Below are 23356 nucleotides of genomic sequence, written 5' to 3' on the forward strand. Positions count from 1 at the left end.
AAGGTTGCAACGGGCCCCGTGTGACTTCCCCGCAAAGATCAGCGTCGACGTCACTACATATCCTTTATTAGTACGTACTATGGATTGGTGATTGGGGCCAGTGACAATGAAAATTTTATAATGGTCTAGATAGTCTAGTCGAGGATTGATCTAGTACAGGACAATGCTGTCCAAGCTGGAGAAACCCGTCGCGACGCCCCCCTCATTGACATCTCTCGCCTTGGTCCTCATCAGCCACCCACCTTGCTCGTTCTGCACGATGTTACCATTGGCCTGATCCCATAGAATAGTGCCATAGACACCTAGCTCCCCGATAACATGTCCACTGAGCACCTCCCCATCACTGCGGAGCGCCACGTTCTTAGCCTCGGCAGGTGGATGAATCAGCTCCATTAGGATCCACCGCTTCCATTCGGTCTCGGGAATAGACCGCAGAAATTCAGGAATAGCATCCTTGTATACATTGTTTCCACCGCCCTCCCGCTGTGGCTTCAAAACATGGTTCATGGCAGTTTCGAGGTTCAGAGCGAGCTTCTGCCCGCGGCCAGTGGACGAAAGGTCATATTGCGGAGCAAAAGTCGCTCTGATCCTCGAGATGATGGCATCATCAGTGCCGGAAAGGAACTTGGCCAGGTGATCTGGTCCTTCTTGCTCGGCGAGAACCTGTTGGACGATCTTGCATCCAGCGAGTTGGTTGAGCACGGTGGGGCATTTGATAGCTGCAGAGCGCTCGAGGTGTGTCCGTGCTTGCCAATCACGCTCAGACTTGTAGTCGGTGGGTGCGTAGAAGCAACGAAGGTAGGCAGTCGTCACTTCGAACTGGGTACCACCTGAGTGCGGGGGCTGGTAGATGAGTGGCCTCGAGGGGTTCGAGTCGTGGATAAATGTGTGGTCGAGGATTTCGGAACTGAGGACACGAAAGACAGGGATCTTATGAGTCTTGGTCAATTCCCGAGAAAGAGCCAATTGATCGAAGATATTCCTCTCGTTCTCCTGGACGAGGAATAGAATGCAGGTGGGGAGAGCTGGGGTGGACTTGGAGGGTCCATAGGCTACGTGCGCTGTAGCCAGACCTGCCGCCAAGGTCTCCACAGCAGGATTCTCAGGCGGCCGATTATTGTTCAGCAAAGGATGCGATGGATAGGCAATGGGGTGACCTGGTGGGGAATTGAGGAGCTCAGTATGCAAAGATGTCACCAGAGACGACAAGCCGCCAAAGGACGAGGAGATTGTGTTGAACTCGACCTGTTTCAGGCTAGGAGAGCTTGCATCGGACGGGGTATGGGCCATGTAATCAGAACGATAGAGGCCGAGCGACAAGTTTTGGGTATAGCCCTCTTTCTTGACTGCCAGATGGACTTTCCAGAGGTTGGAGATGAAATCGTCGACGTCAATCAGACTACATGCAGGTATGCTTAGTTGGAGTCATTTCGAATGCCAGAACACAGCCATCTTCGCATTTACGCAAAAACATGGGGTGCTAGTCTCATTCAAGGAGAAGCAGAAGCAGGCTCTTACTCTTCCATGATCTTCCCAATCCAGTCTTCGTCACATGTGATGGCGGCGTAGAGTTGGTTGTATACGGTCTGGAGAGCTCTTGCTTCTTCAAAGCAAGCCTTAGGGAAAGGACTAGGGAACAGGGTCACTGGCGCATTGGTTGCCAGCACTCCTTGAGGGTCGTTCTCCTTTGCGACGAAGGTCGGCGAGGGCCGGACGACGAGGCCATTTTGCGTGGCCCAGTCCTTAATTGTTTTCACCAAGAACTCCTTCTGTGCGGAATTCAAAGCTGGAGGATAGCTGGAGTAAATTGATTCTGTCATGGTCAAGGAGTGCAGTAGTGAGCAAGCATATAAGAAAAAAAAACAAGCAGTCAATTGATCTTCAACTGCTGTTTAGATTGAGGATATTGGGGATTTGGAATGGCTTCAGTCTTCCTCCGCGGGCAGAGGCACTGAGGGGCAATCTGGAGGGGCATTATTAAGCAATGTGGGGAGGTTGATACCGCCTTTTACACCGCTAAGCGCGGAAAGCAGAAACCGACGGCAATATCACCAGCTGTGCCTGAATTTTAGTAACGACCACCCGATGGCGGCGTCGTCGGTAATGTGGTTGATCACCAGCCAGGAGATAAAGACATTGTGCAGACTATACATTCAATGTGATGACGGTCTCTATTCAGCGACGGACTGCCCGAGCTTCATGGTATCGAGGCCAATAATTTGACGACAGGACGTATAAGATCCAATGAACGACTGCGTTATGGTCCAGTCCAGTACTATGTTACTAGAGTATGTACTGTACCGCCTGCCATTCAGCTTTCATGATGAATCCCAAGTGGGATACGAGATAAGGTTTGCGGTGGCAAGATGTTCCTGGGCGACATCGGCAAATCACAACCCCATGTTAGACGGGTCTAGTGCTTATCGGCTCACCGCCCGGCATTGCACGTGAGGATCCTCGGCCCGGTAGTGATTTTCGCGCCTTTCAGGGACAAATCCCCAACATTTCTTTTCTCTCTCCGAGGCCCTTCTTCTTACCTGCATGTCCAGCATCTTCGTGGTTCAAGATGTCAACCTCTCTTCCTGGCAACCGGGACCTCCCATCATCCCAGTATGATCTATCCACATACTGGGGTCGTGTGCGCCATGCGGCTGATCTTTCCGACCCGCGGTGAGTGACGGTTGCCCCCCGACAAGCGGTCTATAACTGACGATTGTAGGATGATGTTCGTCTCTTCTGCTGGACTGGACAAGGCCAAACAGTTGGTTTCCGCTTACAAGCAGAACTATGTCCCTGCCATGACGTCCGAATTATGGCACGCTAAGAAGGTGGTCGACTCGACATTGCACCCTGGTAGGTACACCTCTTCGTCATTCCCTTGCAGCAATTCAATTGACCAATTTAGATACCGGAGAGCCGGTCTTCCTCCCCTTCCGCATGTCCAGCTATGTCCTGTCCAATCTGGTCGTCACTGCGGGCATGCTCACGCCCGGTCTTCAGGTGCGTTTACCCTCTATCCTCTAGTGCTAGCTCATCCCCGCCTTCTGACTCATCGGATTCCGATTCTTTAGACCACCGGAACCCTCCTCTGGCAGATTGCCAACCAGTCGCTTAACGTCGCTATCAACAACGCCAATGCCAACAAATCGACTCCGCTTTCTTATTCTCAGATGGCCAAATCTTACCTCATGGCCGTTTCCGCATCCTGCTCCGTCGCTCTCGGTCTTAACGCCCTCGTTCCCCGTCTCAAGGGCGTCTCTCCTAACACCAAGCTCCTTCTTGGTCGTCTGGTCCCATTCGCAGCTGTCTCCAGTGCCAGTGCGCTGAACGTCTTCCTCATGAGAGGCGAGGAGATTCGCCAGGGTATCGACGTGTACCCTGTCTTGTCTGAGGCCGAAAAGAAGAAGCGGGAGGAAACCGGCGAGCCTGTGCAGAGTCTGGGTAAGAGTAAGAAGGCCGCAACGATTGCGGTCGGAGAGACGGCTATTAGTCGGGTGCTGAACGCCACACCGATCATGGTTGTGCCGCCGTTGGTGCTGGTTAAGTTGGAGAAGACCGCGTGGCTGCAGGCGAGGCCAAAGATGGTGCTGCCGATCAATCTGGCATTGATCCTGGGCACCTCTTTGTTCGCGTTGCCATTGGCGCTGGGGGCGTTCCCTCAGAGACAGTCGATCAGCGCGAAGAACCTGGAAGAGGAGTTCTGGGGTCAGGGAGGTCAGGATGGGATGGTGGAGTTCAACCGCGGAATGTAAATCTGATCCGCGGGGGTGAAAATTGCATATAGACTAGAATTAGAGATATACTGTACGTACACAGTGTTATGAGCATGATACCATCGCAAACCGGCCTCTGCACTCACATATGCATAAATTTGAAGACAAGACAAATACTCCCAAAGTCATGGAAGACTAAAAACAAGCCATGAATTGACTCAAGGATTGATGGGATGGGATGGTGGATGGGGGGGACAACAAACAAACAGTGCAAACAGCTTCGCAGTTGGGGTGTCTCCGAGATCGTCACATGCGAGAAGCCACTCACTACACCACGGAGTACACCACACTGTAACTCCGCTTTTTCCCCCCCCCCTATCCTTTCTGCCCCCTGAGTTTCTTCCGCGTCCCGCGCATGATTCTATTCCCAACGCTTGTTTGCTCGTTCTCTGTCAATCTAGCCTTCTCCAGACTCCTCAATTGATCGTCGCATTTCTGCACTTTTCTTTGACAAGTTCTTCCCCTGGTAGCCAGGGCTTAGGGGATATGCCCCCTCTCCGCCGACTTCATTGAAGCTAAGCAGCGGTCGGTCGCCGCCGTGCTTCCTTCAACTGCCGGTTGTCCATCCTCGGCGGCCACGACGACTTCACGCTCACGCTCAACCTCGCACTACCTCGCTCTTGTGCCTGCTTCTTTCTTGATCATCCGACTTCGAAAATGAGCATCTCCTTGCCCTACCGATCAGCCGACGATGCAGGCAATGGCCTTCCCCGACTCTCACCCGCCCCTTCCCTACTTCACCATCGCACGCCCAGCAGCTCTCGCAACTCTCTCCGCCAACCGTCGATAGCCAATGTTCCAGCCACCGCCGCCTTATTTCCCAAGCCTCGCCGATGCAAATCGCAGTACCCCCGAGACTCCTCAGAGCGGCATGTCGAGTATATCCTCGTAGCCTCCTTCCATATCGATCGCGGTCCGATCATGGAGCATCAGTATCCGACCGCGATCAGTGGAGATGAGAGCATGTTAGCGGAACTCATGCTGCCTGATCAAACACATGTGCGAAGCCAGGATTGGACGATATTCTTCCTGCATAAGGACACAAGCGCAGATGCCGATGATGATGCCTCGGTATCCAGCAAGAAGCAGAAGAAGAAGAAGAAGGGAAAGCGCAGGGCTGCAGATGACGCTCAATCGGGTCGAGGGGACAGTCGGGAGGACGACGAATCAATGGAGGAGGATAGCAGTGACGATGAGGAGGAAGGAGGCGAAGGCCCTCCTCTGATGTATGTGCTCAACCTGGTCAATACGAAACAAGACAACACAGTGAAGCGGTATGTGAACGCATTTCTTCGTTCCTTTTTGTGGACAAGGTCCGGATATTGAACAAACACAGCGGCGCAGTCGTGAAGGCTATGGCAATCTGTACGCGACATTCTTTCCTTCATATCTACAAAGTGGGTTGCCTCCCAGTCAAGAATAGGTCACAATTGCGCTGACACAATTTACAGCCATTGTTGTTGCTAGCCCTGGAGGACTACTTCAAGAATCCATATCCCGAAACACTCGCCACGTTATACAATGCTGTCAACAGCATGGATTTGTCCCTGATGCCGAGGCTATCACTTCTGGAAAGACAGATTCTGCAGGCAAGCAATTGCAAAGATATGTTCATCGAGAAATTCGAACAAATGATACACCAACGGTCCATAGAAGATGGCGCTCCGCCAGATGACGAGGACGATCCGCCGTCGCCGAAACGTCAGGCTCCCGTTCAATATACTCTTCCACGCGACACCCACGAATTCGAATCTAAGGTTGTCTATAACGAGATCCCGATTCCGGTCAAAATCCCCACGGTCATTTGGCCGGAGACCGTGGGCGACTTTTCCCTGATCAAGCTTATCCAAACCTTCTCCGCTCCACACAACACTTCACCTCAAGCCTTCCCCGTCCACCCGCATCTGACTACTAGCGGCCCTTTCACGCATCCTATCATTGTCCTCGTCAATGCTATGCTTACTCAAAAGAGAGTAATATTCTTGGGTCATAATCGGCCGTCAGGCGAGGTAGCTGAAGCGGTGCTTGCCGCGTGTGCGATTGCGTCGGGCGGTGTATTGCGAGGCTTCACGCGACACGCCTTCCCCTACACAGATCTGACCAAGATCGATGATTTATTGAAGGTGCCTGGGTTTATCGCCGGCGTCACAAATCCGACCTTCGCCAACCATCCGGAGTGGTGGGATCTACTTTGCGATCTTCCGACCGGTCGAATGAAGATCAGTAGCTATGTCGAGCCTGCACCAGTGACGGAAGGACTACTATACTTCCAGCAACAGGCTTCATTACATCATTATCCGTCTAGCTCGAACACCGACCCCAGCGGGGACAATGTCTTCATGGAAGAGATCCAGCGAAGCATCACAAACCGTTATGGCGAGAACGCGATCCGGGCCAAATGGAGGGCGTACATCATGAAATTCACCCAAGTGGCCGCCGCTTTCGAGGAAATGGTCTACGGCGCATCGAATCTCTTCATCATTGGACCCAACGAAGAGCTGTCGCCAGAGAGCCCGAGCGGCGTTCAGGCTGACCCGCTAGATCCGACCACCCTCCGCGGCCATGGCTATGTCTGGTCCGATGAGGGCGCCAAGCAACGGGAGCTGCTCGCCTCAGTCTCGCGCATCGAAGGGTGGCGGACCACACGATCCTACTATTCGTTCATCCAGGACATCGCCGCCATGTACTATCCGGCCCGACCTATTCTGAAACCCGATCTACACCATCACCACAGCCGACTCCGCGCTCTGCGACTCTCTGCCGCCGACTCCGGCGCCATCTACATCGCCTTCGCGCACGCGGTCAAGGATTACGCGGGCATCTGCCAGCTCTTGACCATCACCCCCGAGAACCAAGCTGGACTCTTCTACCTCAGCATGGGACTCTTCCACCCCTACCCACCGGTCCGCGAGGCGACCGTCGACCTGCTCGAGCGGATTGCTGCCCATCCTGCGGGCCGACATTTCTGGGCGCAGCTCAATCGGTTTGCGAAACTGGCGTTCTTCCGCATTAAACGCGACCGCGACGCCTCAGCACAGAGCCCCGCGGGGTTAGGCACCGGGTCCTTTGGCCCGCGGAGCTTAGTCGGTGTTGCGATGGGGGACACTGCATGATTTTGTGTCCTTCGCAGACCTACATGTAACCTCGGGCCTACCCTGTATTCATGTCACGACCATCATTTCCATTGTATATGTAGCTATGTCCAATTAGCTGATTCTCCCCCTCCCCCTATTCATTCCCAGTCTTCATACCTGGGTTGAAGCAATCAAAGAATTAAACTTTCACATCATCCCTCTAGGTCTCCAACTCTAACCCATTGGTCTATATCTCCGTAAGATCATTACTGCAACCTTTTGTACTGCCAAACCCCCATAAGCGCACTTGCCAATGTGCAAGTATTAAGTCAAATACTAAGGTCTCTGCAATAATACCATGCAAAAAACGTCATTCAATTTTCGCATTCATCATGTTAACTTACTCATTACTAACCCCAAGACCCGAAACCCAAGACCCCAGCCCAACCACCACACCCCCCTCCCCTAATTTCCACCCAGATTTAATTCTTAAGCATAGCAGGCTTCGACTCCAACACCTCCTCCAACCACTTATACGACACCGGCAGACTATGCGGATATCCCATGTGCGGGAGACCGGGAAAGAAGCTGTTTTTTTTTCCCCGGAGGATATAAGTTAGCCCTCGCCACGAAAGCAACACGCTTTCTCTCACGTTGGTGCAGTGCGTTACCCCCGGGGGTTAGGGAACGAGAAGAGGGGTAGGGGTAGGGGTAGGGGTAGGGGTAAGGGAAAGATACGTACCGTCCTTCCTTGGGAGAGCCGTGGTTGAAGAGGACGAGACAGTCTTCGATGGGGGTGACGCCGTCGTCGACGCCCTATTTCTCTTAGTGGTTTGCTCGGGTTGCTCACGGGGTTGGCCGGGGGGTGGGGGAGGGGGCGGAGGGAACGTTACGTTCAACAACAGAAGTCTGGTGCTGGGCTGGTCGACGATGCCGGTCTCGACGAGCGAGAACTTCTTCTGCGCGTTGGCGCGGAAGTCGGCGACGTCGGAGTAGCCGTATTTCTTGGCCCAGGCGGGGGTTAATCTATTCCATTAGCAAGGATTATCAGGTTAGTGGTTTTGGGGGGGGGGGGAGGGGGATTTTAGGGCTCAGAGGGGAAGATAGGGGCAGGGGACAACTCACAAGAAAGGATACTCGTGATCATCAACGCGGGTCAACCACTCCTTATCCATGAAGTAATGGCACCCGGGCCCGTGGGCGATGCAGCCGCGCAGGCGGTCGCGGTGGGTGTGCGCCGCGCGGATGGCGTAGAAGCCGCCCGCGCTGAGGCCCCAGGCGGCGACGCGCGCGGCGTCCAGCTCCGGCCGGCTGGCGATGTAATCCAGCACGGTGGTCCAGAGGCGATCGGGGGCATCCGGGTCGCTGGGGTCAGCGGGCGAGTCGGCGGTACCGGGGATCTCGGCGATGACGACAGCCCACCCACGGTTGAGGATCTCGTGGGTGCGCTGGCTGTTGTCGGGCCGGTAGCCGTCCAGTCCGGTCATCAGCAGGATGACGGGGACCGGGGCGGCGGCCGAGGCGTGCTCGGGCGTGCGCACGAAGAGCGGCACATTGGGCGCGTCGCCGCCGGCCTTGTGCGTGTGCGGGATGATCACCTCCTCGATCTTCGGGGTCCAGAAGGAGGCCGCCTGCAGGTACACGCGCTTCTGGCGCGCGAAGGCCTCCTTCTTGATGTCGTCCTTGCTGGGGTCGACGTAGGGGAAGCGCGAGATGCGGTAGACGACCGCGGCGCGGCGCAGGAGATCCGAGGCCAATTGCGTGTTGTTGCTGCTCAGGGCCTCGCTGGCTTGCTTCTCGAGAGATTCGGCGATGGGGAAGAAGGCCTGCGTGTAGGCATCTTCGTAGGCGTCGTTGATGTTTTCCTGGATGGGTTTGGCTGAGCAGGCAGAAATGAGATAGAGGGAGGAAGCCGCCTACCTTGATCAACTTCTCGAAGATGGGTGCGAAGTCCTCGATCGATCCGTCGTGGAAAGGGTACACCGACTTGTCACACTGTTGGTCGGCTTTTCTTAGTTCTTGGTCACAGCATTGATCTTAGGACTGGCCTCATACCGCAAACTTCCATTTGCTCTCCCAAAGGGCCTTGATGGAGCCCTTGTGTGGGTAGACTGTGTTGAACTTCTCGCCCATAAGCCAAGGAGCCATTTTTGCGCTCTGTTTTGTGATGTGCTTGTGATTCTAAACAGATGAAAAGTGGTTGAGATCGAGATATCATCTCTCGGATAGAGTCAAGCAGTCGAGGGCCCTTTTAAGGCAGACAGTAAACCTGAAAGAGCCGTATGCATGGCCACGACAGCAAAGTTAACGCACAGGAGATATGCAGCTCTTGATGCCTGAAGTTAGGAATGCGCAGGCGAAAAAAGGTGGCTGCGATTGGAAGCAGGGGATACATTAGTGTTGTGAGTTTGGGTTGGAGAGTACATGAACTCTTGTAGCCAGAGGGGGGGTTGCTTCCTGATGTATGAATACTGAGGAATTTTGGGTGAGTATCTTCGCTATGAGGCATTTTTCCAGCCACGGCATATCGTTCAAGAAGCGATCCCATTTCGAGTTGTCATCACCGGACGCAGAAGTCCTATTCACAGAGCCTTTGTTGTGGTGTGGATGGATGAGATGGGGAGAGAAGAGACAGAAGCGAGCCCCTCCAAGTCCTTACTGCTCACAGCAATCTGAAGCTTTGGAGCAGCGCAAAAACAGCATCCTGCATCGCCTACCCCGCTATCAAGACAATGAACTCATCCTGTGGGAGATCACACCACGATGTGCACTCTCTTTATTCTGGAGCAGTGGCTGGTGCCATGTTACATCCCCGTGCATAATTGAGGCAGCTAGTCGCCAGCAGGACAGAGTATATCTTGATTCCTGGCTACTTATGGAGGGGCTGCGTGCATCTTCCGCCGTATCAGAGCCTTTCAAGTCCATGGACCCCACCTTGGCCGGTAGAGGGGTTTCGGGTTCTTTGTACAACGCATTCCATTGATCTGGCTGGCTGTGTCAAGAGTGAGAATGGTTGCAAAGTTATCGCTGCCGAGACAAGGTAAGGGGGAGAGTAGAGTAGCGGGGTAGTTGGAAAGGTAGTTGTTGTCTCTTGGGGCCTGAGGCAGACAGGTTGGCCGATGTTCGATGCTTCCGACTTCGGATGGATCCAACATTTGTTGTGGTGTGGGGATGAAGAAACGGAGATCGTGGGAGCTGGGTCTTCCGATCCATTTCATCTCCTCTGAGTTGCAAGAAGTAGCGATTGCAAGGATAGCCCCCAATCAAGACCAGGAAATCCCGATCGTGGGGTGTGGTGGTGTTTGGGACCGGATGTTCCGACGTGGGCCGTGCCTACACGTGCTGCCAAGGAGAATAGGATGAAACCCAGGTTGAGAGAATTCGTATATACGACATTGATAACTATAGAAACACTATTCACATAACTTCATCATATTTACAAGGCTTGAGTATTTCACAGGGCGGACTTCTCCCACACAATCTCCTTCCCATTCAACCCCTCGATTGCGGGGATCTGCGCACGCAACGCATTCCCGTAGTCTCCGGCGTTCGGCGTCCGCATCAGGGTGTGGATGTGGAACTTCTTGGGCTCCTCGTTGTTCAGGAACACGCCGGAGTGGTGGTCGAACTCGACCAGGATCACCGGGCTCTGCAAGCGGTAGTAGAAGGGGTCGTCGTTGCCATAGGCGCCGATCCAGCAGAAGTAGGTCTCGGACTCGAACTGGCGGATGTGGTCCAGCTTCAGCTGGCGGGCGCGGGCGGGCAGGTAGAGCAGATACTGCTCGAAGATCCCATACATGAGCTTCTTCTGCTCTTCATTGAAGGTGCTGGCGGGGATGCCCTCGTTGGGCACGACGCGGTTGTCCCGGTACGCACCGCAGACATGGCGCTGGTCGTCGCGGTTCCAGCGGCCGGGCGGCATCGCCGGGTCGTGCATTTCGGCGTAGACGCGCGCCTTCTGCTGGAGTTCGGGGGACAGGGACTGCATGAGACGCAGGCCAAGTTCCTCCTCCACCTGCATGATGCGAGTGCCGGCGTACGGGCCGGAGTCGATCTCGTTGGGCTCGGCGCCCGTGAACCACGGGGAGGCGACGATCTGGCCCTTGTAAAGGAAGATGTTTAGGCAAAGGTGGTGGCCGTAGAAGGACCAGCCCCACGGACGGTCGGTCGAGGGACGACCGAAGAGGACAAAGTTGTAGGAGAATTCGTTCATGACCTTAACACCATCGACCAGCTCGCCCAGGAAATGGTTAATGCGCATCGCCGCGATGGCCTTCTCGTAGCCTTCGGGAGATAGTGTGACCTTGAGGACGTTCAAGACGGCGTCGCGGAGCTTGCTGTCGATCTCGTCAAGCCGGATTCCCTTGTTGCTGAGGAGGAATTCGGGGTTGGACCAGGTCCGCCATTCGGGGGAGTCGATATGGTAGCACAGAGCTTTGCGCTGGTTCTCGTCGGCAAGGGACAGCACATTTTGAGTGGCTTCGACGATTGTGTCAATTGGGATGCCTTCGTCTTGGAGCTTGAACAGGTCGGGGCGGACGGTTCCTGAGGCAGCGATTAGCAAGAGAAATGGACCATTGCTTCCATCGGAGGTAAAATACCGTCGGTGGTTACACCCTTGAAGGGCTCTTGCAGCAGGTCCAGCCAGTGCATGTAGAGCGCGTGCAACCATGGAGGCTGGCGTTGCGTCTTGAACTCGTGTGCATATTCATGGGCATCCTGTGTGCGCATCACCTGGAAGCGCTTCAAACTAAGATCGGGCAAGTATTGACGGTACTCGCCCGTAGGCTTCTGCAATTCGGCTTCGGAGTGAGTCATTGTGGCAGTGCTATGATGGATATAATGCGATTGTGATGGGGGGAAAGCAAGAGAGACCGGAGGGGGGCGGAGGGGCGAGAGGAGAAGGAGGAAAAGCAGTAGTATTTAGCTTTGGATCCGAGGCAGAGAGAGGTGAATGAATTTATTTATCCTTATCGGATGGGGAAAGTTGTAGGTACCACTGGCCACTAGGTATGGGGTACGGATTCAGCTTTCCGCCACCCTCTGTTTTCCTTTCCCCATATTTACTGCATCCGCTGCTTCCTCGCAGGCCTCCCCACTTTTCCCACAGCTCTTCCCCACCATCCACCGTGGGCTCGGGCTAAATCTTATCCGCCTACACTAAGACAACTCAGACATTCAGAAATGGCCTATTGGTAATACGCAGTCCTCTGGAATTGGACCCGACGGAACCAACACCCACTTTCAATTTTGGTTCTTGGGAGCTGCCTGATGGTTCGCCATCCAAGCCACCGCCTGGCAAATCTTTAATCCCCCCGTGGGGTCGAACATCCTTCGACCCCGTCATTCGGCAATAAATCGGCTTAGTGGGGTTTCTTTGCAGCTCTGGTGGTACGGTACGTATCACCGCAGCAGCTTCAGCCAGAACATACATCATTTCCTCGATCCTACATGGAACCAGTCCAGTTACGCAGACGAGCGTTAGTGTACAACAGCATCCACGCAACGACGCCCCACAGTCCTGCCATAGTCATAACTCAAGGTCACTTGCCCACATACACAGTTCATTAGATACATTAATCTACAACAACCGCAGCAGTTCCAGGTCCTTGGCTACAGCCGGACTATGCGGTGCGCAGCTCTCCAGGAACCGCAGCATTTCCTGATTCCATTGCTCCCAGCCCGGGGGTAAGGTATCACGCACGCGGGATTCTGGTGAGTGGGATATACAGTAGAAGAGGAGTACTTGGCCGAAAAATCTGGGAGAAGGTCAATCACTATCGCATGGAAAGGGGGCAGGCAGATATAATGCTTGCGAGACTCACTGAGAGCAGAAAGCGAAACGGATCGGAATGCAGCTCTTCATCAGGCGGAAGATGCCGCCGACAACAGGCCAGTTCATGGCGTTCAGCAGTCCGCTACGGATTTGTTCGAGATCATGGTCCGTTAATGAGCTGGGGATGTGGAGGGCTTTGTAGAGGTAAGGCCGGCCAATGTGGAATTTGGCAATCATGTAGCGACCACGAAGCATAGCTTCGGAGACGGCGGTCGCGGGAGAAAGGGCATGACGGGTCGGGTCGAACGGTAAGTGAGATTCGGTGGATGGAGAATCGGCTGTATCATGGTCTGTAGAAGGGTTGGGTGGATTGTCGGAGAACTGCAGGGCAGCAGGTAGGTTGACCCGCCACTGATCTAGCTGGTGGTGCAGCTCTGTATTGATGGCTGGACGGGGGAATGTCCCTGAGTCGGCTGTAACAGAGCTAATGTCAGTTGTGACTCAACGAGCGCGCACAAATAAGAGGCGATCAACTCACAGTAGAAATACAATGAATTGCGGATACGGGTTAGTATTATACGGTGAGCGACCTGCGCAAGGAAATGGTATTGGAAAAAAGAATCGTCAATCTCGTCCAAAGACAAGGTTCGAGATGCGCCGAAGCCAACGCTTTCGAAGCTGATAAACTTGGGGATTGGGACAAGCTCTTCAAGGCGTGCAAGGCCGCTCGGCGGCACATGTAGTTCTTGGATAAGGATTGTCTCGTTCATGAGACAATTCCAGTACACTCTTGACTTCATGTCGCCTTCCCACTCGTCAAAATGGACGTCACGGCTAAGGATGTTAGCCACCTAATCGCCACGGGAAGGATAGTGGGTAAATCACATACTTGGTGAGCATGGAAAGACAACAGGTAGCAGCACGATGGATCATAGCCCAGGAGTCCAAGGGCCGCAGGATCTGACTGTAATAAACACTGCAACCGCGAGTCAGAATCTGACGATCAATCTTGTAGTAGACTTGTGGAGTGATCGTACAATGAAAGTAAATAGAATTGGCAGCTTTGCAAATCGTTGCCACACATCAAGAAGCCCATGCGTTGGCGAGCCTCGTTGAAAAAGCGTAAGCCAGGAGGTTCTTCACAGACGACCCCCATCCACTCGGGCGGCTCAAATCGACTAGTCCTGCTCCCTGGTAAGGGATAGTTTCCTTCTTGATAAGCGTGGACTGCAATACAGCCTAGGGCCATGATATTCAGGGCGAGACAGCTCTCGATCGTATATCCGAAGTTGCTTTCAATCGCAGCTCCTAGTGTCGAGGCGAAGTAGAAGTTCTTGTCGACGATCGGCGTGTAGAGGTTAAACATGGTGAAAAATGCGTCCGAAAGCCCTTTGATCATGGCTAGTGGGAGCGCCTCCAGCCAGTTGTTTCCAGCGTGCGGAGGAAAGGGGCAAATGTACATCGGCAACATAGGCCTTTTCATCTCGATGTCAATCACGTAGTTCTTCCCGAGCTTCTCATAGGCCTCGAGAAGTCTAACTGGAAGGATGTTTTGAGCTCCAAGCCAAGAGATCACCCCATGCTGACTGAAAGAGATTGAAACGAGGCCAGTCGAATCCACTGGGCCTGAGGGGAGATAGCTAGGGCTGTCATGCTCTAGATCGTTATTGAGTTCCACTGTTCTCGGTGTGAGGCCTTGCAATTGAGACCTTTCAGAGCCCACCGGCTCCTTAGAGCTGAGATTACGCCGTGTTAGAGGCGAGACACCTGGGGAGGCATCTAATGCCTGAATCATTTCATTTCGAAGGGAACGAATGTCGCCGGATATGGCAGTGGGGACACTTTCAAGTTTTGTCTCGAGTCGATGGAGAGTGCTCATAATCAGACTCAGAGAATGATCCCGCCTGTGATAAATTAGTCCGATAAGGCTATCATTAGTAGGTGCTTAAGGGCCCCTCACTTCGAAGTCTTGCGCTCATTATAGACGCATTCCAAGCCAAGCGACTTGCATAGTCCACATTTTGGCCGTGATTCGTCACACCTGGTCTTTTTCAATCTGCAATTCTCACAGGCCTATGACTACATGTTATTTCGATGCATTTACGCCAGACTTCTTTTGAAGAAGTGTGATAGGGCGATGCGAAAAGAGTAACCTACCACTGTGGCTATGAAATTCCGGGGTTTCTTAACCGAGCCCGAGGCCCTGCTGTGCTCCGGGCTGTCATGAGAGAGATGATCGGGAAGCTCTGGAGTCTGAGAGTCACTGTGGGATAATGACCCTGAATAGGGACGTTTGTTCATGGTATAGAATCACGAACAGTTTGGGTATCATGACATCGTTGCTAAGTGCACTAGATGGCTCTGCGATCCGGATGAGTCGATAGATAGGCGGCTTCATGTGACTCGAAAATGCTCGCTCCGCGACCACGTGACCAGATGCTGGGGACGGATGTGTTTGCGTTGTTTGCTGCTTGCAGCTGCGATTTCGCGATAGGCGATAAGTTAGCAGTGGGCCTTCCGGCACGTGCAGCGGAGTTTGCGGAGCTAAGCATGGACTGTGCATTTACCCCACGGCGCTCTACCTTGGCATCCTGACTTACTCCGCACTTTTCAAGCTATTTACCAAGTGCGCCGACGAGAGTGCAATCCTGCTACTAGGTTCCATGGATTGGTCGTCTCGTGGAAGTTGTGAAAAAGCTTTGTGTTTTCAAGGCTCTATCTGTCTCATCGGCGCCCAGAGCCGTTTCTCACATTTTGCCTGTAGCTCAATAATAGGAGCATTACACGACTTCCCGACAGGTTGTTGAACAATCACGTTGCTGATATGAGATGGCTAATAAAATAAAGCATTTGAGCATCACTTAATCAGTACTAGATGCTTTGTTCATTGGAGATGAGAGCTTTAGTTGGGTCGCAGTTCTTCTGCGGAAAAGGAATCAAGGCTACAGACAGTTTCATCGGCAGCGCAATGTGGAGAGCATGTTCGGGATGTGGACATAAACTGCAAACTCAGGAATAGCTTTCAACTGCATTGATATATCATGTGCAAATGCTCAAGAATTCGATATGATACAGAGACACTGCGATTGATGTCAAGATGGCTTCCTCCGATTACAGCAATCATTTCTCTATCAAGAACCTTCCATACGGTGTCGCCTCGTCTTCGACGCGAGCTGGCCCGCAATGCGTGACTCGGCTTAACAACACCGTCATCTTCCTAGATGACCTTCAAAGGAACGGAGTATTCAATTCGGTCACAGATATTCCTTCTGGAATCTTCGAACCATCCACTTTGAATGATTTTGCTGCCCTCCCCAAGACAATCCACACGCAAGTCCGTCACGCCCTGCAAGTGGCGCTACAGAATGGCGTGGAGGCTCTCCCCACAGGGAGCACTGCAGACATCAGCGAGGTCCAGATGCATCTCCCTGTCTCGATTCCAGCTTACACAGGTCATTAACCTTACCCTAAAAGTATCCTCCACAAGCAAAAGCTAACGACAACCTCCGCAGACTTCTGCAGCAGCAAGGCCCACAACATCAACGCCGGACGAGCGATCCTCGGCCACGAGAGCCTGCCGCCGTGCTTCTACCACATTCCCATCGCCTACAACGGACGTGCCAGCACGATCACCGTCTCTGGGACCCCAATCCACCGGCCCTGGGGCCACTTTGTCGACAGGACCGTAACGACCCACAAAGAGGTAATCTACGCGCCCACGCGCGCCTTGGACTACGAACTCGAGTTGGGCATTGTGATCGGCGCCCCGCTGCCGTTGGGCCAGGGGCTTACTGCCAAGGATGCTGAGGCACATATATTCGGGCTCGTGCTCTTGAATGACTGGAGTGGTACGTCGACTATGCAGTCTCTGTGAAGCCATCGAGATTGATTTTCCCTCCATGGCATTTCACCTTCCATCTGGCAGGAACAGACAAGAGTATTTGGCTAAAAAGCGCTACAGCACGCGACATCCAAGGCTTCGAAATGATCCCCCTCGGCCCACTGAACGGGAAAAATTTTGGCTCGACCATCTCCCCATGGATCGTCACCTTGGAGGCGTTGGAGGCGTTCCGCACAGACGGCCCGGAGCCGCAGAGCGCTTCCATCCCGCCGTACCTGCAGGACTCGGGCGCCTACAATTATGACATCCAGCTGAAGGTCGAGCTGGAGACTGCTTCTGGGGGAAGGACGGTGCTGGGAGAGACTAATGCGAAGGAGCTGTACTGGAGCCTTGGGCAGATGTGCGCGCATCTGACGAGCACGGGGTGCAACCTACACACCGGGGAGATTCTGGGCACTGGGACGGTCAGTGGGGCTGCGGAGGGGTCCTATGGCTGTCTGCTGGAAGTGACCAAAGGAGGCAAGGTGAAGGCTAAGCTGGCCGACGATGACGAGCGGACATACCTTGTCGATAAGGATGTGGTGATCATGACTGCTTGGGCGGGCGAAGGAGTCGGGTTTGGCGAGTGTACGGGGCAGATACTTCCTGCTAAGGAAGTGCAGGCTTAGATTAGTGCTGTTGTACAGAAACCTGAAGCTAACCCCCAGATCCCCCTGTTTCAGCTCCGCGGTAGCCTCAATCCCAAGTCCAGTAATATAATAGTATCTGGGGGAGAACCCCCAGACCCCCCTTTTCTTTCAACTCCCAGACCCCTTAATCCTAAGTCTAATAATTTAAGTATTCTGGGGGAGAACCCCCAGACCCCCCTTTCTTTCAACAACCCATCAACCACAACCTAGGAATCAACCCTAATCCTCCCACAAAGCACCACGTCCTCCCCAAAAGGATACCACCTAACCCCCGTCAACCGCGACGCCGGCACAACCGCCCCGCCCTCCACCCTCCGCGGCGGACAAACCACCACCCCGCCCCGCCCCAACCACGTCGGCGCAATCGTCACGATCACCGAACTGACCAGACCCTGAAACCTCGGCTCCAACAACGAATTAATCACCGCCGCCCCGCCCTCAATCATAATACTGCGCACCCCCTCCTCCCGCCGCAGATACTCCAGCACCAGCCTCCAATCGAACTCCTTCCTCCCCTTTCCCTCCCCATCCCCCGGGAAATTCCCCCAAGGCACCGGAATAAACCGCCCCCCAACCCCCTCCAACACCCCCCTCACCTCCGAGTCCACCTCCGTCCCCGCCGCAATCAGCACCCACGGCGCCCGCCCGCGGCCCCGCCGCACCATCTCCACGATCTTGGCCTGCGGCGTGATCCGCCACCGCGCCGAGGGATCCACGATGATGGGCCGCGGTTGGCCCTCCAGACTCCCCGGTGCAGCTCCGTACCCGCCCACGCCCGCGATTCGGCAGTTCAGGCCCGGGTCGTCGGCGATGGCCGTGCCGACGCCGATCAGGATCGCGTCGTGCCGCGAGCGCAGGTAGTGCGTCATGGCTTTGGATTGCGGGCCCGAGAGGACGGTGCGCGTGCCTGGCGATAAGGCGAGGGAGGAGTCGAGCGAGGTCGCGAAGGTGAGGGTCGTGAATGGGAGGGTTGGTTCGGCATTCTGGGTTGGGGTGGTGGTTGAGGGTGCGGGCGAGGGGATGGGGGGGAGGTGTGGTTCGAGAAATTCGCGGTCGGAGGCGGGGAAGGTTAGGGCGTCGCTTGGGGGGGTGGTCATGGCTTTTCTCGATTGTCTTTTTGGGTGGTGGTGTGGAGAGGTTGAGGATTGGTGTGTTGGGAATCGAGATGTGGGCGTGTGAGGTATTGAAGGTTAAGTTGTTGATGGATGTGTTTGAGGTGTGAAGGAGTGTTTGCGGGGAAAGGTGTCGATAAAAATGTAACATGCCTTAGGCTATGAGGCATCACCTCTAGGTGCTGTAGTTGCTGTAACTTACCCCACTATCGACGGGAGATAATCAGCGATTTTGCCCCTCACCGGTGGCCGTTTGAGGGGGTTCTTGGCGAACACCTTGAAGTTTGTCAGAGCTTGTGTCTGGAAATTATCTACTACTCTGCATGTACGGAGTACGTAGACAGAATTCTGGAAACTCCAAGTCGAAAATTGAAAATCTTGATTATGCATCTAAAATCATGAGAGGAGTATCTAGGCTAATAATGCTATCTAAGAAACGAAAACAAATGCGATCGTAATCCGTGAAGATGCGAAGACTGATCTAGTTGGTAACCACAATATGCACAACCATCGGCTCAAGCGGGGATACCACCGGTACCGAACAGCTCCATCTTGATGCGCTCATCGGCAACGCCTGCGGCGGTCAGCTTCTGCTTCACATCCAGCATGAACGCGGTCGGGCCACAGATGTAGTATTTGGTGGTCGCGTCATCCAGGTAGAGGTCCTTCTGCTTGTCCAGCTGGTTCACGTCCAGGCGGCCCGCGACATCGTAGTCCTCGCCCTGCTTCTCCTCGGCGCCGGGGTGGCTGGTGAAGAAGAGAGCGTGCAGGTTGGGCACCTTGGCAGCCAGCTCCTTGATCTGCGGGCGGAAGGCGCGCGCCGCGGAGGTGCGCGCGCCGTGTGCGTAGGTGATCTTGCGCTGGGTCTGGGCCTCGGGGCCGTCGAGAATTGTGTTGAGGATGGAGGTGAGCGGGGTCAGGCCGACACCGGCGGCCAGGAGGACAATCGGGCTGCTGCTCTGCTTCTCCTCGTCGGCGAGGAAGAAATCACCGTAGGGGTGAGAGACGCGGACGATGTCGCCCTCCTTCTTGAGATCGTGCAGGATGTTGGAGACGTAGCCAGGGTGGCGCTTGGCCGAGGGCTCGGTGGGCTCGAGGCCGGCCTCCCTCTTGACGCTGATGCGGTAGTACTCCGGCACCGGCTTGTCGCTGAGCGAGTACTGGCGGCTCTGGGGGTAGTTGAGCTCCGAAACGAACACCTCCACGGAGATGTACTGTCCGGGGCGGAAGGCCGGCAGAGGCTTGCCGTCGACGGGCTCCAGGTAGAACGAAGTGATCTCAGACGACTCGGGCACCTTCTTGGCAATGCGGAACTCGCGGAAATCAGTCCAGCCGTCCGCCTCCTTGTACAGGTCGGCTTCGCGGTTGATCATGATGTCGGCCAACTGCCAGTAGGCGGCACCCCAAGCATCGAGGATCTCGGGCGTCAGGGCGTCTCCGAGGACTTCGCCCATGGCCTCGAGGAGGTACTTGCCGACGATCTTGTAGTGCTCGGGCCGGATATAGAGGGAGGCGTGCTTGTGGCAGATCAACTCGACCGCGGGACTCAAGGCACCCAGGTTGTCGATGTTGGAGGCATAGGCGAAGAGAGCGCCGGCGAGAGCGACGGGCTGGTGGCCATTGACCTGGTTGGCCGTGTTGAAAACGGTGTTGAGCTCAGGGTGTGCAGTGAGCATGTTCTTGTAGAACACCGTCGTGATGGTCTTGCCATGAATCTGCAAGACAGGCACGGTGGCCTTGATGATGGCAATTTGTTCTTGCGTCAGACCCATGATGTAATGATATGATATCAATATGTCAACAAATGTTCTGATTGATGCAATGTCAATGTATTTGTATGTCTTGGAGAATGCAAAGGATAAAGCAATTTCATCCGTGAGCCCACGGGTGTATTTATATGCCAATGGGCAACCAATTGGCCCAGGAGGTCGACAATAGAGTGGGTATGCATGATGTGGCGGACGAACTTTTTTTCATGCGGTTTTTTGCATCGGGCGGAAGAAAACTGACATCTCCGCGGAGAAGCTGGGGAAGAAGTCAGTTGGTACAGTTGGTTCAGTCGGTACCTCGCCAAACAGCCCGAATCGAATCAGGTTCCTGACAATGTTAAGCCGGACGGTCCAATCTCGGTCTTGGTGTCTACGGGATGGATTGAATTGCTGGATTGGCCCCTGAATGCGTGGCTTGCAGTCTGTAGTCGGGTACCTCATAATAACTAAGACATCTGTTGCAATGCCCGTTCGTATTGAGTCTCAATCCTGAGACCATATTCCTCCCTGGGATGTATACAGAGATAAAACACGAACGCAGTAGCGAGGATATGGGACGACCAGCCAACAGTCATGAGGCAATAAATTATTATACGAAAAGGATCAGCCCATGTCCGACCGGGAGTTTTAGGGGATTCTGGTCTGGCAGAGGCCGAGTCTCGGCCGTTGTATGATTAGAGTATGGTTTACCGCAATCCAGGAACCATGGGTACAAATTGGCATGGCGCGGGTGTGTTGAGTCAGTGGGACTTGGAAAACTTCATCGCGAGGCCATAATTACTAGGTAATACTAACTTGTTAACGGCAGGTTCTAGAGCCAGCAAGAAAATCTACCCAAGAGACGGAAGAACGGCTCCTGCGGGAATTGCGGAACATGCGGCCGCCCTATCAGAGACCGCCCGACCGTGCTGACCGGGTGTGCACTCCTTAGTCAGACACTGCACTAAGTTGCATAATATATGCTTGCACATTGCACATGAGGGCCCAATTAATGACTCTACTTACTAAGCTATGCTATATCCCTGCACGTGATAAGGCCAGGTACCTCGCCTGCCTGAAAGTGACGGTGACATTAGCCTACCCGAGCTAACCCAATGCGGAATCTCCCGCTGGCTGCCCGCAAGTGGCCGGCTGGCACTGTAACATCATCCATCATACAGTGACCTCATGTTCAATGTCGGCATGCAGCCATCTTAGTCAGGATACTCGATGATGCTGCCGATACTGATGCTGAAACGCCGATGATGCTGAAGGAATGCTTTACTGCATCTCGCAGGGCTGTTGAGAAGCCGGTCAGCAGCACATCAGCTGCCCTGGCAGTGGATTGCTCTCCACTCGAACCCTTCAGTGCATGGAGTCATATGCGTGGCAACACTCCTCGCTATGACTCGGTATCAGTAAGAGAAAGATAACTCTAATCTGCCGATGTCACCTTTCTTTCTACTACGTGACGTTTCGGGTGTTCCTTTCCGGTTCCATGCCCGTCCACGCGTTCTCCAAAGGCATTGTCTGCTGGATGTCACCGTCCTGCTCGAGTATCCTTTCCCAGGGTTGCCTCGCTCGCTGATGACTCTGCAACTATTTACCATGCACCTCGTCCTGCTCGTCGCTGTGGCCTTTTCTTCTACACCTTGCCGCAAGACCTCACTCTCCTCACGTCCGGCTACTTGACCAGTACTGATTCATACTTCTGAAACGTCCCGCCTTATTATCAATATGCCGGGGAAAACCGCACCGCCGCGCCGGATCACCAAGTTCACAAATTGCCGGATTGTGAAGGGTAGCCAGCTCGTGAAGGAAGACCTTTGGATTGACTCATTGTCCGGCAAGATCCTTAAAGACCAGGAAGCGTTCTACGACTTTCATCTCTCCCCGGATGAGGTCATTGATCTCGGCGGGCGCATCGTCGCCCCGGGACTTATCGACGTGCAGCTGAACGGTGCCCAGGGCTTTGACTTCTCTGTACCCCAAGCCACCACCGAGGAATATGAGAGGGGTCTGCGCATGGTCAACAAGGGCCTTGCTCGGATGGGTGTGACCTCATATCTCCCTACCGTTGTGAGCTCCACGCCAGAGGTTTACTGGAAGGTATGTCTACGGAAAGCACTGCCTGGCTTGAAGATATCGACTAACCAGTGGCAATTATTGCTCTAGGTCCTACCCTCGTTAGGTCCCACAGAAAGCGATGCCCAGCCTCAAGACGGCGCCGAGTCACTGGGCGCCCACGTAGAAGGGCCGTTCATCAGCCCCGGTCGCAACGGCATACACAAATCCGAAGTGCTGCGCGCAGCCCAGAGCCTAGAAGACATAGTGGAATGTTACGGCTCCAACAATCTGACCGGGTCATCCCAAACGGTCCGAATGATCACTGCGGCGCCGGAAGTCGGCAACATGCTGAACCAAATCCCATCGCTTACCTCGAAAAACATCATCTATTCGATCGGCCACTCAGACGCAACCTACGAGCAAGCTCTCGCCGCTACCCAAAGCGGCGCTACCATGATCACCCACCTGTTCAATGCCATGCGCCCGTTCTACCATCGCAACCCCGGAGTCTTCGGCCTGTTCGGTCAGACCGATCGCCCGCGTCCCTTCTACGGTGTCATCGCAGACGGCATCCACTTGCACCCGACTTCAATCCGCATCGCCTACAACGCTCACCCGACCGGGCTGGTTCTCGTGACGGACGCCATGAGGCTTTGTGGACTACCAGACGGAGTCTACGACTGGACTAACGGGGACCGCATCGTGAAGACCGGCGCACGGCTGACCCTGGAGGGGTCGGATAAGATCGCCGGAAGCTCCGCGACCTTGATCGAGTGCGTCAACAATTTCCGTCGGTGGTCAGGGGCCTCGACCGCAGAGGCCTTGAATGCCGCCACGGCCACCCCGGCGCGTCTTCTTGGCTTGGAGGGAGTCAAGGGCTCGTTGAGCAAGGGCGCGGATGCGGATCTGATCGTTTTGGATGACGAAGAGGATCCCTTCTCCGGCCCGACCTTGACTATTCGTCAGGTGTGGAAGCGGGGTGTGAAGGTATTCGACACTGAAGATGATAGTGGTGTTGTTCCTTCGAAGGCTTGAGTCTTCTATTTAAACTTGCCTTTGGCTAATTTTGCTTCGTTGAGCGTGGTACTTGGCTGTCAAAACATCAGATCGGCATGAAGTAGACTAGAGCACTGAACTATGGATGCGATGGTTGGCTTCAGCTACTTACCTGTTGAGCTGTGTACTTGCTTTCAAGATTGGGGTTGGCGCATCGTGTTCTACAGCGTATTTAAAGTAGACATTGCTTAAAGATTAGAGAGGCTGTATTTCCATTCTA

At 54.3% G+C, this 23356-nt stretch overlaps 10 protein-coding genes across 10 annotated transcripts; 4 read left to right on the forward strand and 6 right to left on the reverse strand.

Annotated features, from left to right (window-relative positions):
* Window positions 1-127: 127 nt before the first annotated feature.
* On the reverse strand, window positions 128-1928 carry BO86DRAFT_353656 (glutathione synthase). Its single transcript, XM_025669537.1, has 2 exons — window positions 1519-1928; window positions 128-1399 (listed from the first exon to the last, which is right to left on the reverse strand). The coding sequence occupies exons 1-2, from the start codon at window positions 1818-1820 to the stop codon at window positions 151-153; spliced, it is 1551 nt and encodes a 516-aa protein (XP_025531982.1). The 5' UTR covers window positions 1821-1928; the 3' UTR covers window positions 128-150.
* A 595-nt stretch (window positions 1929-2523) lies between these two features.
* BO86DRAFT_385654 (sideroflexin family transporter) lies at window positions 2524-3866 on the forward strand. The gene is made up of 4 exons (XM_025671154.1): window positions 2524-2670; window positions 2720-2853; window positions 2906-3000; window positions 3072-3866. The coding sequence occupies exons 1-4, from the start codon at window positions 2567-2569 to the stop codon at window positions 3750-3752; spliced, it is 1014 nt and encodes a 337-aa protein (XP_025531983.1). The 5' UTR covers window positions 2524-2566; the 3' UTR covers window positions 3753-3866.
* Window positions 3867-4430: 564 nt separating this feature from the next.
* On the forward strand, window positions 4431-7005 carry BO86DRAFT_353661 (AFI1/MesA family protein; the record flags this gene model as incomplete). The annotated part of the gene is made up of 3 exons (XM_025669538.1): window positions 4431-5047; window positions 5110-5170; window positions 5225-7005. 3 exons carry the CDS (start codon window positions 4431-4433, stop codon window positions 6884-6886), a joined length of 2340 nt encoding a protein of 779 aa, XP_025531984.1. The 3' UTR covers window positions 6887-7005.
* A 317-nt stretch (window positions 7006-7322) lies between these two features.
* Window positions 7323-9153, reverse strand: ayg1 (heptaketide hydrolyase ayg1). Its single transcript, XM_025666176.1, has 6 exons — window positions 8903-9153; window positions 8768-8842; window positions 7973-8712; window positions 7741-7873; window positions 7590-7663; window positions 7323-7435 (listed from the first exon to the last, which is right to left on the reverse strand). Exons 1-6 carry the CDS (start codon window positions 8993-8995, stop codon window positions 7330-7332), a joined length of 1221 nt encoding a protein of 406 aa, XP_025531985.1. The 5' UTR covers window positions 8996-9153; the 3' UTR covers window positions 7323-7329.
* Window positions 9154-10291: 1138 nt separating this feature from the next.
* Window positions 10292-11854, reverse strand: BO86DRAFT_385658 (DUF3500 domain-containing protein). Its single transcript, XM_025671155.1, has 2 exons — window positions 11449-11854; window positions 10292-11392 (listed from the first exon to the last, which is right to left on the reverse strand). The coding sequence occupies exons 1-2, from the start codon at window positions 11663-11665 to the stop codon at window positions 10302-10304; spliced, it is 1308 nt and encodes a 435-aa protein (XP_025531986.1). The 5' UTR covers window positions 11666-11854; the 3' UTR covers window positions 10292-10301.
* A 495-nt stretch (window positions 11855-12349) lies between these two features.
* BO86DRAFT_453208 (putative C6 finger domain protein) lies at window positions 12350-14965 on the reverse strand. Its single transcript, XM_025676975.1, has 7 exons — window positions 14781-14965; window positions 14584-14696; window positions 13661-14527; window positions 13513-13599; window positions 13162-13457; window positions 12673-13096; window positions 12350-12606 (listed from the first exon to the last, which is right to left on the reverse strand). Exons 1-7 carry the CDS (start codon window positions 14922-14924, stop codon window positions 12429-12431), a joined length of 2109 nt encoding a protein of 702 aa, XP_025531987.1. The 5' UTR covers window positions 14925-14965; the 3' UTR covers window positions 12350-12428.
* Window positions 14966-15720: 755 nt separating this feature from the next.
* BO86DRAFT_434705 (fumarylacetoacetate hydrolase family protein) lies at window positions 15721-17245 on the forward strand (the record flags this gene model as incomplete). The annotated part of the gene is made up of 3 exons (XM_025675913.1): window positions 15721-16075; window positions 16136-16471; window positions 16585-17245. The coding sequence occupies 3 exons, from the start codon at window positions 15721-15723 to the stop codon at window positions 17130-17132; spliced, it is 1239 nt and encodes a 412-aa protein (XP_025531988.1). The 3' UTR covers window positions 17133-17245.
* On the reverse strand, window positions 17099-18521 carry BO86DRAFT_330237 (RibD family protein). The gene has a single exon (XM_025668714.1). It carries the CDS (start codon window positions 18248-18250, stop codon window positions 17360-17362), a length of 891 nt encoding a protein of 296 aa, XP_025531989.1. The 5' UTR covers window positions 18251-18521; the 3' UTR covers window positions 17099-17359.
* Window positions 18522-18539: 18 nt separating this feature from the next.
* fhpA (flavohemoprotein) lies at window positions 18540-20133 on the reverse strand. Its single transcript, XM_025666178.1, has one exon. It carries the CDS (start codon window positions 20035-20037, stop codon window positions 18781-18783), a length of 1257 nt encoding a protein of 418 aa, XP_025531990.1. The 5' UTR covers window positions 20038-20133; the 3' UTR covers window positions 18540-18780.
* Window positions 20134-21598: 1465 nt separating this feature from the next.
* On the forward strand, window positions 21599-23288 carry BO86DRAFT_139308 (N-acetylglucosamine-6-phosphate deacetylase). Its single transcript, XM_025666177.1, has 2 exons — window positions 21599-22122; window positions 22189-23288. Exons 1-2 carry the CDS (start codon window positions 21751-21753, stop codon window positions 23113-23115), a joined length of 1299 nt encoding a protein of 432 aa, XP_025531991.1. The 5' UTR covers window positions 21599-21750; the 3' UTR covers window positions 23116-23288.
* The last annotated feature ends 68 nt before the right edge of the window (window positions 23289-23356 follow it).

The sequence above is a fragment of the Aspergillus japonicus genome (assembly GCF_003184785.1).
Source record: "Aspergillus japonicus CBS 114.51 unplaced genomic scaffold BO86scaffold_4, whole genome shotgun sequence".
NCBI lineage: Eukaryota > Fungi > Ascomycota > Eurotiomycetes > Eurotiales > Aspergillaceae > Aspergillus > Aspergillus japonicus.

Excerpts from the sequence above, each read along its gene's own strand:
- BO86DRAFT_330237 (XM_025668714.1), bottom strand. The coding sequence starts at position 18,250 with ATGACCACCCCCCCAAGCGACGCCCTAACCTTCCCCGCCTCCGACCGC.
- BO86DRAFT_453208 (XM_025676975.1), bottom strand. The coding sequence starts at position 14,924 with ATGAACAAACGTCCCTATTCAGGGTCATTATCCCACAGTGACTCTCAG. Across the intron at positions 13,458-13,512 it reads TGTCTTTCCATGCTCACCAA|CCGTGACGTCCATTTTGACG; the intron begins GTATGTGATTTA and ends TAACATCCTTAG. Across the intron at positions 12,607-12,672 it reads CGTTTCGCTTTCTGCTCTCA|ATTTTTCGGCCAAGTACTCC; the intron begins GTGAGTCTCGCA and ends ACCTTCTCCCAG.
- BO86DRAFT_139308 (XM_025666177.1), top strand. The coding sequence starts at position 21,751 with ATGCCGGGGAAAACCGCACCGCCGCGCCGGATCACCAAGTTCACAAAT. Across the intron at positions 22,123-22,188 it reads CGCCAGAGGTTTACTGGAAG|GTCCTACCCTCGTTAGGTCC; the intron begins GTATGTCTACGG and ends TTATTGCTCTAG.
- BO86DRAFT_385658 (XM_025671155.1), bottom strand. The coding sequence starts at position 11,665 with ATGACTCACTCCGAAGCCGAATTGCAGAAGCCTACGGGCGAGTACCGT. Across the intron at positions 11,393-11,448 it reads CAAGGGTGTAACCACCGACG|GAACCGTCCGCCCCGACCTG; the intron begins GTATTTTACCTC and ends TCGCTGCCTCAG.
- ayg1 (XM_025666176.1), bottom strand. The coding sequence starts at position 8,995 with ATGGCTCCTTGGCTTATGGGCGAGAAGTTCAACACAGTCTACCCACAC. Across the intron at positions 8,843-8,902 it reads AGAGCAAATGGAAGTTTGCG|TGTGACAAGTCGGTGTACCC; the intron begins GTATGAGGCCAG and ends GCCGACCAACAG. Across the intron at positions 7,664-7,740 it reads CCAGACTTCTGTTGTTGAAC|GGCGTCGACGACGGCGTCAC; the intron begins GTAACGTTCCCT and ends TAAGAGAAATAG.
- BO86DRAFT_385654 (XM_025671154.1), top strand. The coding sequence starts at position 2,567 with ATGTCAACCTCTCTTCCTGGCAACCGGGACCTCCCATCATCCCAGTAT. Across the intron at positions 2,671-2,719 it reads GCTGATCTTTCCGACCCGCG|GATGATGTTCGTCTCTTCTG; the intron begins GTGAGTGACGGT and ends TGACGATTGTAG. Across the intron at positions 3,001-3,071 it reads TGCTCACGCCCGGTCTTCAG|ACCACCGGAACCCTCCTCTG; the intron begins GTGCGTTTACCC and ends CCGATTCTTTAG.
- BO86DRAFT_353656 (XM_025669537.1), bottom strand. The coding sequence starts at position 1,820 with ATGACAGAATCAATTTACTCCAGCTATCCTCCAGCTTTGAATTCCGCA. Across the intron at positions 1,400-1,518 it reads ATTGGGAAGATCATGGAAGA|TCTGATTGACGTCGACGATT; the intron begins GTAAGAGCCTGC and ends ACCTGCATGTAG.
- fhpA (XM_025666178.1), bottom strand. The coding sequence starts at position 20,037 with ATGGGTCTGACGCAAGAACAAATTGCCATCATCAAGGCCACCGTGCCT.